Raw genomic sequence first — 12,543 nt, 5'->3', positions numbered from 1 at the left:
AAATTTTTTTTATTTAAAGTTAGAACTTTAATAGGTCTAATCAATTAAAAATTAACGCTTAATTGAGATAACATTTAATCACGTTAAGCTTAAAATCACTTTAGATGTTATTGTTAAATGTTAGTTACCCAATCGTGTCAAAAAAAAAAAAGTTTTATTCAAAATTAGAACTTTAATAGGTCTAATCTATAAACAATCAACATCGTGCAATTGTGATAACATTAGAAATAGCGAAAATCCCTCCATGAATAATCCTTTCTTTACATCATACTAATGCGATAAGTATTTAACCTTGATACCCTATTGGGAAACCAGAATAAAAAATAAATAATAATTCCAGTCATGAAAACCAGAAGTTGGCAACTGCTTGGTTCCAGCAGCTATATAGCAGAACAGGTCCTTTCGATGTTCATTCTCTTCAGTTCCTCAGTCTTGTTCTGGTGTTCATATCTTTTTATAAGTCTTTGACTTGCTTTGTATTATCTCGAAGTGAGTATTTTGTGCTGTTTTTTTATATATACTTAAATCACTGTGGGTTTTTTTCTTGCGTTAGTTCGTATATTGTGTGTATTTACATTGAACGAGGTGAGATGGTGTATTTAAGTCATTAATTTTGTTATTCTGAAAACATTTTAATTTGTTCATTACTTAGTTTATTTCTTTTCCTCGCTGGGCTATTTTACCCCTGTTTGTTCATTACTTAAACTGTTTATTTCTTTATCTCGCTGGGCTATTTTTCCCCAGTTTGTTCATTACTTATCGCTGGGCTATTTTTCCTCTGTTTGTTCATTACTTATACAGTTTATTTCTTTTCCTCGCTGGGCTATTTTCCCTTGTTTGTTCATTGCTTAGTTTTTTTCTTTTCCTCACTGGGCTATTTTTCCGCTTTTTGTTCATTACTTAGTTTATTTCTTCTCCTCACTGGGCTATTTATCCCCTTTTTTTCATTACTTAGTTTATTTCTTCTCCTCACTGGGCTATTTTCCCCCTGTTTGTTCATTACTTGTGCAGTTTATTTCTTCTCCTCACTGGGCTATTTTCCTTCTGTTGAGGCCATTTGGGCTTTTTTCATCCTACTAAACCAACTAGGGTTGTAGCTTAAGCTAATAATAATAACTGTATATTATCATCTATATAAAGGATATACTAAATTAAGGAGCTGTAAGGGAATCTTTTTAAGAGAATTCTATGGTATTTTGCTCCGGCTATATTCCCTTAAGGAATCCTCTTAATGATAGCAAAGTGAAAGTTTCTAAAGAGACTGTGGTGCTCTTTCCATAACTTTCCAAATGTCTTGGTGTTTTCGAGTTAATCTTACTGTTTATAAGATGAAAATAGTGTAATATTATTAGTTTAATTCTTAAAAACTTTTGTAGATTACTTTTAAGTTTTAGTTGTTCAATTACATATAAAATTTTTAACTTTAAACTTCTGATCAAACTATGAGTTTTCAAGTCAATCTTAAAAATAGTGTAATGGTTTTAGATCGTTAAACTTACTGCAAATTAAGGTTTTTAACCCGACTTTTGAAATTATCTAATATGATAAAATTAGACTTGTGAACTTACAAATTATCTAATGATAAAATTAGACTTGTGAACTTACAAATTATCTAATGATAAAATTAGACTTGTGAACTTACAAATTATCTAATATGATAAAATTAGACTTGTGAACTTATTAAAGTTTAGTTTTTTTTTTTTTATTTGCACTATTTTGTATACACTGTTTACTATTTTGTATACACTGTTTACCATTATTGTATACACTAATGGTATATTCTTGTGTATATATATCTATATCGGGTACACAATAGATAATCACCTAGATGGCATTGAATTTTAAGTGTTAATACTAATTACTTAATTTGTTACATACATTGCTATATCGTGACGTTAGTTATATTAATATAGGTTAAACATTTTCATAGCTTATGGGTATATTTGTTAGGCACTTATTCTTAAATTACCGTATTTCTTCAAAACAATTTTAATATTTTTTCTTTAATATTTTAAGCAAGTAGTTATTTGGAAGAGTAAAATTATAAAGTTGGCTTAGCTTTTAAAATTTAACGGGTTTAAAAACCACTTGGCAAGAATATTAAAAAACTAAGTTAAAAAAACTTAGTTTATTTAAAAATGGGTCTTAAAACCTCGTTGTGGGTCTTGTCATTATCCACAAGGTTAAAGTTTGATGTCAAACTTTGAGTATTATGGAAACAGCGGTTTCTTGAACTTAATCGTTAAGTAACAGGGACTTGTGGTTTCAAGTTTGAGGTTACTAACATCTTCAGTGAGAATCTTAGGCCGACGTTGATTACAGTGGTCAAATTTTGCAAGAATATTTTAATTTTCTTGTTTTGAAAATTCTCTTTCAATTATACAGCAATTATACATCATTGATTAGAAATTTTAGTTTTAATTTCGTTGTTTCACATAGTACAAATTACAGACAGCAAATTATATAATCATTACTAGCTAAGCTACAACGATAGTTAGAAAAAGCAGGATGCTATAAATCCAAGGGCTCCACTAGGGAAAAATAGCCCAGTGAGGAAAGAAAAAATTAAAATAAAACACTCGACAGTATGCCTGCATGATTACAAATGTTAGTCTTAACAATTTAGTTTGCTTTAGCTACTACGGATCAGACAAACATACTCTATTGGTTTAGTAAAAAGATAAAAAAAACAAAAAAAAAAACGAAAGAGGTTAGTTGTAATAAAATTATTTTCTGAATGCAGAGACAATAAAGAATGATTTGCTGGTCTATTGCATTGTGAGTTCTTAGTGTAAAATTAGTTTGTGAGTTTTTAAGTTTTGTGAATAAATTGGTTTTTAAATAATTCCTATTTCAAACAACTCTCCTGTTAATAATTTCACTATCATCACTATGAAACTTCTAGTTATTAACTGCCTTGTCAAGACTGAAAAATGCACGGACTATCTAAGTATCCTTTCTAATCTAGTTTAGTTTGGTTTGAAAGCTTTCCTATCCCATACAGCCCCACTCTCTCTCTCTCTCTCTCTCTCTCTCTCTCTCTCTCTCTCTCTCTCTCTCTCTCTCTCCAGGACCTCTTCAAGGTTAGGCTAACGCCCACTAAGCCTAGGGAATCTTCGGGCTTTCACTTCTAGGTAGAAAGACTTCTTGGGTAACTTGGCGGTTGTAAAATTTGACTAAACATTCACCACTTGAGGTTTTGAAAGTTCCAAATGAGAGAATTCGGCATTTGGCTGTTTCTTTGTGTTGCTGCTCTGCAGTTTCTCTTTATATGAAAGTCGGTCTCTCTCTCTCTCTCATATGGAGGAAGAAATGGGAGAATATTCAGTTTACGTTTAAGGTACAAACTAGAAGTTGGTATAGACAATAAAACCTCTCTCTCTCTCTCTCTCTCTCTCTCTCTCTCTCTCTCTCTCTCTCTCTCTCTCTCTCTCTCTCCTCTCTCTCTCTCTCTCTCTCTCTGGAGGAAAAAATGAGATTCTAGTTTTGAATATTCAGCTTACGTGAAAGGTACAAAACAGTAGGTAGACAATAAATCTCTCTCTCTCTCTCTCTCTCTCTCTCTCTCTCTCTCTCTCTCTCTCTCTCTCTCTCTCTCTCTGGAGTCTATTGACACGAAAACTATTACAATGGAATTCTGTAAGTACACTTAACGTAATTTATTAAAATGTATCTGCCTTTACCTGGATTTTGTTAGGTAAACCATATTGCATTTAATATTTTCTTAGTTTTAATATATGAAAATCTGGACGTAACTATGTAACTTTAAATGTTTACAACCAGTCTTATAACTTCCAACATGGTTTATCATATTTCATTTAGTTTATCATTGTTTATAATTTTAATCTAGATAAGACTATCGAAATAAACTTCTAAATAAATAGAAATTTTATTAGAATAGAAGACACTGTTAAACTTAGTTCTTTAGACCCGGAGTTCTTTAGACCCAGGTTTTTTTTTTTTTAATAAACAGGCCACAAAATTAAATGAATCTAGATACGAAATATGGAATTAAACCAACTATGGTGTATAGGAACAACGGCAAATTTTTACCACAAGTTTCGCAGCATTGTGGACCGTTACTACTTTCTATCGTTATGGAGGTTAAATATTTGGCACCATGGCCACAATTCGGGTGGGGTCACAGGGTAAGAGAAAATAATCGGTCATCCGTGTATCACTAAGGATTCTCTCTCTCTCTCTCTCTCTCTCTCTCTCTCTCTCTCTCTCTCTCTCTCTCTCTCTCTCTCTGCAAAGGTAAGCTATCCATCTTTTTCTCACACCTTATACTTAATAAAATTCTCTCTCTCTCTCTCTCTGCAAAGGTAGGCTATCCATCTTTCTCACACCTTATACTTAATAAAATTCTCTCTCTCTCTCTCTGCAAAGATAGGGTATCAATCTTTTTCTCACACCTTATTCTCTCTCTCTGCAAAGGTAGGCTATCCATCTTTCTCACACCTTATACTTAATAAAATTCTCTCTCTCTCTCTCTCTGCAAAGGTAGGCTATCCATCTTTCTCACACCTTATACTTAATAAAATTCTCTCTCTCTCTCTCTCTGCAAAGATAGGGTATCAATCTTTTTCTCACACCTTATTCTCTCTCTCTGCAAAGGTAGGCTATCCATCTTTCTCACACCTTATACTTAATAAAATTCTCTCTCTCTCTCTCTCTGCAAAGATAGGGTATCAATCTTTTTCTCACACCTTATTCTCTCTCTCTGCAAAGGTAGGCTATCCATCTTTCTCACACCTTATACTTAATAAAATTCTCTCTCTCTCTCTCTCTGCAAAGATAGGGTATCAATCTTTTTCTCACACCTTATTCTCTCTCTCTGCAAAGGTAGGCTATCCATCTTTCTCACACCTTATACTTAATAAAATTCTCTCTCTCTCTCTCTCTGCAAAGATAGGGTATCAATCTTTTTCTCACACCTTATTCTCTCTCTCTGCAAAGGTAGGCTATCCATCTTTCTCACACCTTATACTTAATAAAATTCTCTCTCTCTCTCTCTCTGCAAAGATAGGGTATCAATCTTTTTCTCACACCTTATTCTCTCTCTCTGCAAAGGTAGGCTATCCATCTTTCTCACACCTTATACTTAATAAAATTCTCTCTCTCTCTCTCTCTCTCTCTCTCTCTCTCTCTGCAAAGATAGGGTATCAATCTTTTTCTCACACCTTATTCCCTCTCTCTCTTTCTTTCTGCAAAGGTAAGCTACCCATCTTTTCTCACATCTGATACTTAATAAAATTCTCTCTCTCTCTGCAAAGGTACGGTATCCATCTTTTTCTCACACCTTATTCTCTCTCTCTCTCTCTCTCTCTCTCTCTCTCTCTCTCTCTCTCTCTCTCTCTCTCTCTCTCTCTCTATGCAAAGGTAAGCTATCCATCTTTTTCTCACACCTTGTACTTTACTCTCTCTCTCTCTCTCTCTCTCTCTCTCTCTCTCTATGCAAAGGTAAGCTATCCATCTTTTTCTCACACCTTGTACTTTACTCTCTCTCTCTCTCTCTCTCTCTCTCTCTCTCTCTGCATAGGTAGGGTATCAATCTTTTTCTCACACCTTATTCTCTCTCTCTCTCTCTCTCTCTCTCTCTCTCTCTGCAAAGGTAGGCTATCCATCTTTCTCACTACTTATACTTAATAAAATTCGCTCTCTCTCTCTCTCTCTCTCTCTCTCTCTCTCTCTCTCTCTCTCTCTAGGTATCCATCTATTTTCTCTCTCTCTCTCTCTCTCTCTCTCTCTCTCTCTCTCTCTCTAAGGTGGCAAGTTTCTCAATTTTGCTATACTTTCTTATCGGTCTAGCTTAGTAATTAACTTTAAAATTTACTTTAAAAGATTGGAAATTGAATGAAAAATTTTACAGATTGCTTTTTTATACTAATTTAGTTAATAGCTAAATTACAATCATTGTTTGAAAAGCTGGATGCCATATGTATTATAGGGACTCCTCCATGGATAAATATCACAGTGAAGGAAGACAGTAAAGGAACTAAACTATATATGAAAAGTGGTGAATAATATAAATCTAAAAGATCGATAACAAGATGGAACTATCATTAGTTTGGTATGGTAACTAAGCTTTTAAAAATCTAACTTGCTTTGTTCACGAACAATGACAATATCGCAATTGGTGGATATTGTGGTTTGATTTGGCAACACCGCAGTGGCAATAGAACAGCGGCAACAGGGCTGTTGAGCGGTGGTTGAGTTCGGTTGTGATGAAACTACAAAGAAACCAAATGAAACTTTCACTTTTTGAAAGATTAAGAAAGCTGGGTAATAACTTTGGTTATTTCTTTGGTTTCTTTTAGCTAGATAAATATTAACTTTATAATTATAAGTTTAAGTTTAATTAACTTTTAAACTAGTTTATGATTTTAAGATATCTGGCGTAGTCAAAGTTGTGGGATTTTTTTCTTTTACTAAAATCACTATTTTAATTACTTTTTTAAGAAACACAACTGTAGATAAATTATTTTTTAATTCTTTATTCATGTAAATTTTTCAGTTCTATTAAAATTCCCGTAAAAATTATAGAAACATAACTCTCTTTATCTGAAATTTATATATTTTTTAATTTCTCTTCATTCACGTAAGTTTTAAGTTACAATAATCCTCGTAAAATTTATACTATATAGTAAATCCAAAATACGAAATATGTAGAATTCATGAATTGTAAGTTACCTAGGTAGGTAGGTAGGTTACCTTTCTGGCCGGTATAATAAACGCTTAATGGTACCGTGGAGGAAAGGTAGGTACAGGTGTTTGGAGGTAGCCCCCTCAGGCTGTTCACTCTTAGCTACCTTCCCTACACTATAGCACAACCAAGGCTGGTCTATGAACCCTGGTCTTACGGTGTCTTTCAATAGAAATAATTTTCTTGTATATTATATTTTTTGAGATATTTCTTGCTGGGAGAAATTATTTTTTGGGAAAGGGAATATTTTATTTTGAGCGAAATTAATGTTTTAAATGAATTTTAACTTTAAGTTCTTAACTAAAATTCCTAGTTAAGGAATGTGGTTTAGTTCTTCTGCTAGAAGTTACACATAAATCGGCTGATAACCTAAAATTAGGATTTTTAAATTTTAATTGGTTCGAATTAAAGATTATACAAACTTTTAATAACCATTTAATAACCATTTATTGTTGTTGTTGTTGTTATTATTATTATTATTGGAAAAGCAGGATGCTATAACCCCAAGGGCTCCAACTAGGAAAAATAGCCCAGTGAGGAAAGGATATAAGGAAATAAACTAAGTAATGACCAAATTAAAATAAAATATTTCAAGAACGGTAACATTAAAACAGATCTTTGATAGATAAACTATAAAAACTATAAATATTTGCTAGTTTGAACTTTAGTTCTACAGATTCAACCACCCGATTTTAGATTATTCCACAACCTAATCACAGCTGGAATAAAACTATAATCTAGTATACTCTTTTAAAGATCATTCCACAACCTACTCACAGCTGGAATGAAACTATAATCTAGTATACTCTTTTAAAGATCATTCCACAACCTAGTCACAGCTGGAATGAAACTATAATCTAGTATACTCTTTTAAAGATCATTCCACAACCTAGTCACAGCTGGAATGAAACTATAATCTAGTATATTCTTTTTAAAGATCATTCCACAACCTAGTCACAGCTGGAATGAAACTATAACCTAGTATACTCTTTAAAAATCATTCCACAACCTAGTCACAGCTGGAATGAAACTATAATCTAGTATACTCTTTTAAAGATCATTCCACAACCTAGTCACAGCTGGAATAAAACTATATAATCTAATATACTCTTTCTTATTACAGAATGTCTATCATGAAAGCATTAGTCTGCCTGGCTCTGGTGTGCATAGTCCCAGCCCTGTCTCAAGGCATAAGGTTCCCGACCCAGCTCGAAATCAAGGTCGCCCTTGAAAACCCAGACACGGTCATGAAGGCGCTCCAGTGCATTGAAGGAGGCCGGTGTGATCTGCCCTACGGAAAACTCCTGCAGAGTAAGTTATTTTTTTCATCAGTAGGCCTATAGCTAGGGCTTCTTACATTTCGCACAGTATTTTTTTCATCAGTAGGCCTATAGCTGCCCTAGCTTATAGGCCTACATTTCGCATTGTATTACTGTTTGCTAAGTTACAATATTAGTTGATATACCTACAATCTTAAGGGCTCCAATATGGAAAATGCCCTAGTGAGGAAAAAAAAAGTCTATACACTATCTTAAAGTACTTAAGAATATAGAATGCTTTATGAGTAGTAATAACTTCATAATAAACATTATATTCGTTCCCGGAAGTTCCAGAGATTTAATCTAGTCACAACTGGAATAAAACTTGGTTACTGTGTAGTATTGAGCCTATGATGGAGAAAGCAAGCCAGTTAGTGAACTGCATACCTAGTAACAAGAACAGTTTGGGAATTAACTGCACTATACCTAGTACTAGTACAGTCTGGGAATTAGTTTGATTAACTGCATTATATCTAGTACAAAGTACAGTCTGGGAATTAGATTAACTGCAATATACTTAGTAGTAGTCTGGGAATTGGTCAGATTAACTGCATTGTACCTAGTACAAAGTACAGTCTGGGAATTAGTTAGATTAACTGCATTATACTTGGTACTAGTAGTCTGGGAATTAGTTAAACTGCATTATTCATAGTACTGTCTGGGAATTAGTTAGATTAACTGCATTATACTTTGTAATACAGTCTGGGAATTAGTTAGATTAACTGCATTATACTTGGTACTAGTAGTCTGGGAATTAGTTAAACTGCATTATTCATAGTACAGTCTGGGAATTAGTTAGATTAACTGCATTATACTTAGTAATAGTCTAGGAATTGGTCAGATTAACTGCATTGTACCTACTACAAATTACAGCCTGGGAATTAGATTAACTGCATTATACTTGGTACTAGTACAGTCTGGGAAAGTTAGATTAACTGCATTATACCTAGTACATAGTACAGTCTGGAAATTACTCTGAATTAACTGCATTAAATCCTAGTACTAGTAGTCTGAGAATTAGTGCATTATATCTACTACTAGTACAGTCTGGTAATTGGTTAGATTAACTGCATTATACCTAGTAGTAGTACAGCCTGGGAATTAGAATCTCTACATACTTGGTACTAGTACTCTCTTGGTAATTGCAATCTACTGCATTCCTATAGTACATTTCTTTTAGCGAGGCATATTTGCACCGACTCGCAGCGGTGCCCTTTTAGCTCGGAAAAGTTTCCTGATTACTGATTTGTTAAAAGGTGCCCTTTTAGCTCTGAAAAGTTTCCTGATCGCTGATTGGTTGGACAAGATAATTCTAACAAATCAGCGATCAGGAAACTTTTCAGAGCTAAAAGGGCACCGTTGCGAGTCTGTGCAAATCTGCCTCGCTAAAAGAAATGGACTAGAGTACTACGTCCAGCCTGGCAATTCTTTTAACCGAAATTCTTCCCTTTCCAGGGGCCGGCCCAGAGCTAGTCACCAGAGGGCGGTGCCCATTCCGTATGTGCACCCGGGAGCAGGAACAACAGGCACGCCGTTTGATCGTTGAGATCCAGCAGCGCTATCCTACCTTGTTCTACAGGACTATCAACCGTCTAACGCAAAGAGGATAAAAATAAACTACTTTTTAGTCAGATTATTGTGGCATTTAATTACTTTATGGACAAATCGTCACTTGTGTTCATATTTGAATTTTTTATAAATAAATGTCCCGTTGTGAAGTATTTTAAGTTTTAAAAAAATATGCAGACATTTTTTTTTTGTGTGGGGGTTTTTATATATATGACTGGTCGTGTGTAAAGGATTAAATTTTTATTAATGGGGCTAGTTTATGGGAAATTTAAAAAAGGGTTTAAATTTTAATTGTTATAAATGGGGGTAGTCTTGTCAAATTTAATAAAGGGTTTAAATTTTTAATGTTTGAAAGATTTCTTACTATATTTAATAAGGTTTGGAAATTTTCTTAGTTATGAACATTTTCTGGCCAAATTTCAAAATTAAAGTTTGAAAATTTTCTTAGCAGTTTTCAAAATTTAAAATAAGGTTTTAGAATTTTCTTAAATATGTTTTGAACATTTTCCTGCCAAATTTAAAAATTTTAAGATTGAAAATTTTCTTACCAAATTTTGGGATGGAAAATATTCTTACCAGATTTCAAAATTTTAAGAATGAAAATATTCTTACCAAATTTAAAAATTTTGTGATTGAAAATTTTCTTATCAAATTTAAAAATTTTAAGATTGAAAATTTTCTTACCAAATTTATAAATTTTAAGATTGAAAATTTTCTTACTAAATTTAAAAATTCTAATAAATTTTCCTACTAAATTTAAAAATTTCAAGATTGAAAATTTTCTTACCAAATTTTTCTATATTCAAACCTTTAGCTGCATTAAATTCTAGAGGTTTAATCTTAAAAAATCCAGAATTGAGACGCTTAATAATATAAGATACTGTTATAGATGTGAAATTTCATTCTAAAAATAAATAAATTTAAATTTTATTTTGACAACACTCACATGTTGCAAGTTCATACTATTTTAATTAAATCTTCGAATGTTTTATTTCCATATTTTAAATTCTTTTTTTCTAAATTTAAATAATTGTCATTCATATTTGTGCTGTTCTTCAATGTCTGTATTTATTGTCATTTTTGTAACATTAAAACCAGTCCAAAAATAAAAGTAATTTTTATATTTTCCTTCTATAATATTCAAAATATTTATTCCCTCGTTGGTAACTCAGAATTTTATCATTTATTATTAACCAACTATTATAAGTTATAACCGAAGTTGGAAAAACAAGTTACAAGTAAAAGGGCTCCAACAAGGAAAAATAGCCCAGTGAGGAAAGGAAACCAGGAAATAATGATAAAAAAATAAAAACCTACAAACTATAGAAACTTATTTTTAAATAGGAAGAGAAATAAGATAAAACAGCATGCCAGAGTGTACCCTCAGGCAAGAGAACTCTATAATCAAAGACAGTGAAAGACCGTGGTACAGAGGCTATGGCACTACCAAAGACTAGGGAACAATGCTATGATATAGGAGTGTCCTCTTCCTACAAGAACTTACCATAGCTAGTCTCTCTTCTACCCTTACCAAGAGGAAAGTAGCCACTGTTAGTTTTAGCAATATGGAAGTTATCGTTTGGAAGTGTTAATACCATACTATTCCTGTAACTAAATGGAATAAATGTACTGAAGGCTAACTATAGTCAATTAAAACTGTTTCAGATTCTAAATTTGCTTATGTCTTTTACTACTTTAGCTCTTTCTTTCCTATCTGTACATTTACTTTTGGTGGTTTCACCTATAAAAAAGTCACCCAGGCCCGAACCCCGCCAAATTCACATATCTAAAGATAATTCGTGGATCGTAATATATCAAAAATAAAAAATATCTTTGCTTATTTTGAAAGTGACACCAAGCTTGGCAACATTGTTTCCTAGTCAAACTGCAACCTTTGTAAACCCTAGTTGGGGAAGCAGGATGCTACAAGCCCAAGGTCTCCAACATGGAAGAATAGTCAACGAAGAGAGTGTGAAGACACTGTGCTAGAGTGTACCCTCATGCAAGAGAACTACCACAAAACGGTGGAAGACAATGGTCCAGGCCCATGGCACCATCCAAGACTATAGAACAAGGTTTGCTTTTGGAGTGTCCTCATAAAAGAGCTGCTTACCGTAGCTGGGAGTTCATTCTATCCTCTTGCAGTTTGAGAAACAAAGAATGACAGGCAAATGGAGAACTTTTTAAGCTAACTAATCTTTAAGGGTTGTTTTAGCCTATTGGATACGTTTCTGCCTGGCGATCAGCTGGACTGGTGGTATACCCGCTCAAGCTCTGCAGTTTCTTGTGTTTATAACCTCCCCATCCTTTCGAGCTAAGGATGGGGGGATTTGGGAAAGCTTACAGGTCGACCTGATGAGTTAAAATCAGCTATTGCCTGACCCTCCCTGGTCTTAGCTTGGGTGCTGGTCATGCGTATACATGGTCAGTCTCTTGGGCATTACCTTCTGCCATTCATGAGTACCCTTTATGAGTTACTGAATGTGAATGAGATAATAAGTAATCGAAGTATAGTATACTGTATGTTGATTGGGGAAGGTTCAATTGGTACAATAATAATGATAATGAAACCAACACCCCTTGCTTATCTAGAAGAAATAAATTTCTTTCACAGGGTCAACAGAGGTTATAAAAAACATATGAAACTTGGGACACAAAGTTTCTACCAAAATGTCACAGAAGTACAGTTGGACACGGGAATTCTTGACACTCCACACGCTCTGAAGTGCACCCGATTTAAAAGCCAGTCATGAATGGCAGAGGCAAGGGACAGTGACATTACCCTAGAGACTGACCACGCCCCCTCTCCACCCAAGCTAGGATCAGGGAGGGCTAGGCAAAGGCTGCTGAGGACTCAACAAGTAGACCTATAGGCTCCCCCAAACCCCCATCTTTAGCTCACAAGGATGGTGAGATTGCTGTTACCAGAGGAACTAACGAGTTTGAGCG

The 12,543-nt window shown here is 33.9% G+C and overlaps 1 protein-coding gene across 1 annotated transcript; it reads left to right on the top strand.

Moving 5' to 3' along the window:
• The first annotated feature begins 346 nt into the window (after positions 1–346).
• LOC137627566 (uncharacterized) lies at positions 347–9,635 on the top strand. The gene is made up of 3 exons (XM_068358655.1): positions 347–489; positions 7,830–8,017; positions 9,481–9,635. The coding sequence occupies exons 2-3, from the start codon at positions 7,831–7,833 to the stop codon at positions 9,633–9,635; spliced, it is 342 nt and encodes a 113-aa protein (XP_068214756.1). The 5' UTR covers positions 347–489; position 7,830.
• Positions 9,636–12,543: the final 2,908 nt, after the last annotated feature.

The sequence above is a fragment of the Palaemon carinicauda genome, chromosome 35, assembly GCF_036898095.1.
Source record: "Palaemon carinicauda isolate YSFRI2023 chromosome 35, ASM3689809v2, whole genome shotgun sequence".
NCBI classification, from domain to species: Eukaryota; Metazoa; Arthropoda; class Malacostraca; order Decapoda; family Palaemonidae; genus Palaemon; species Palaemon carinicauda.
Note: the sequence above shows the minus strand (reverse complement) of the source record. Positions and strands in the feature narration are given on the sequence as shown.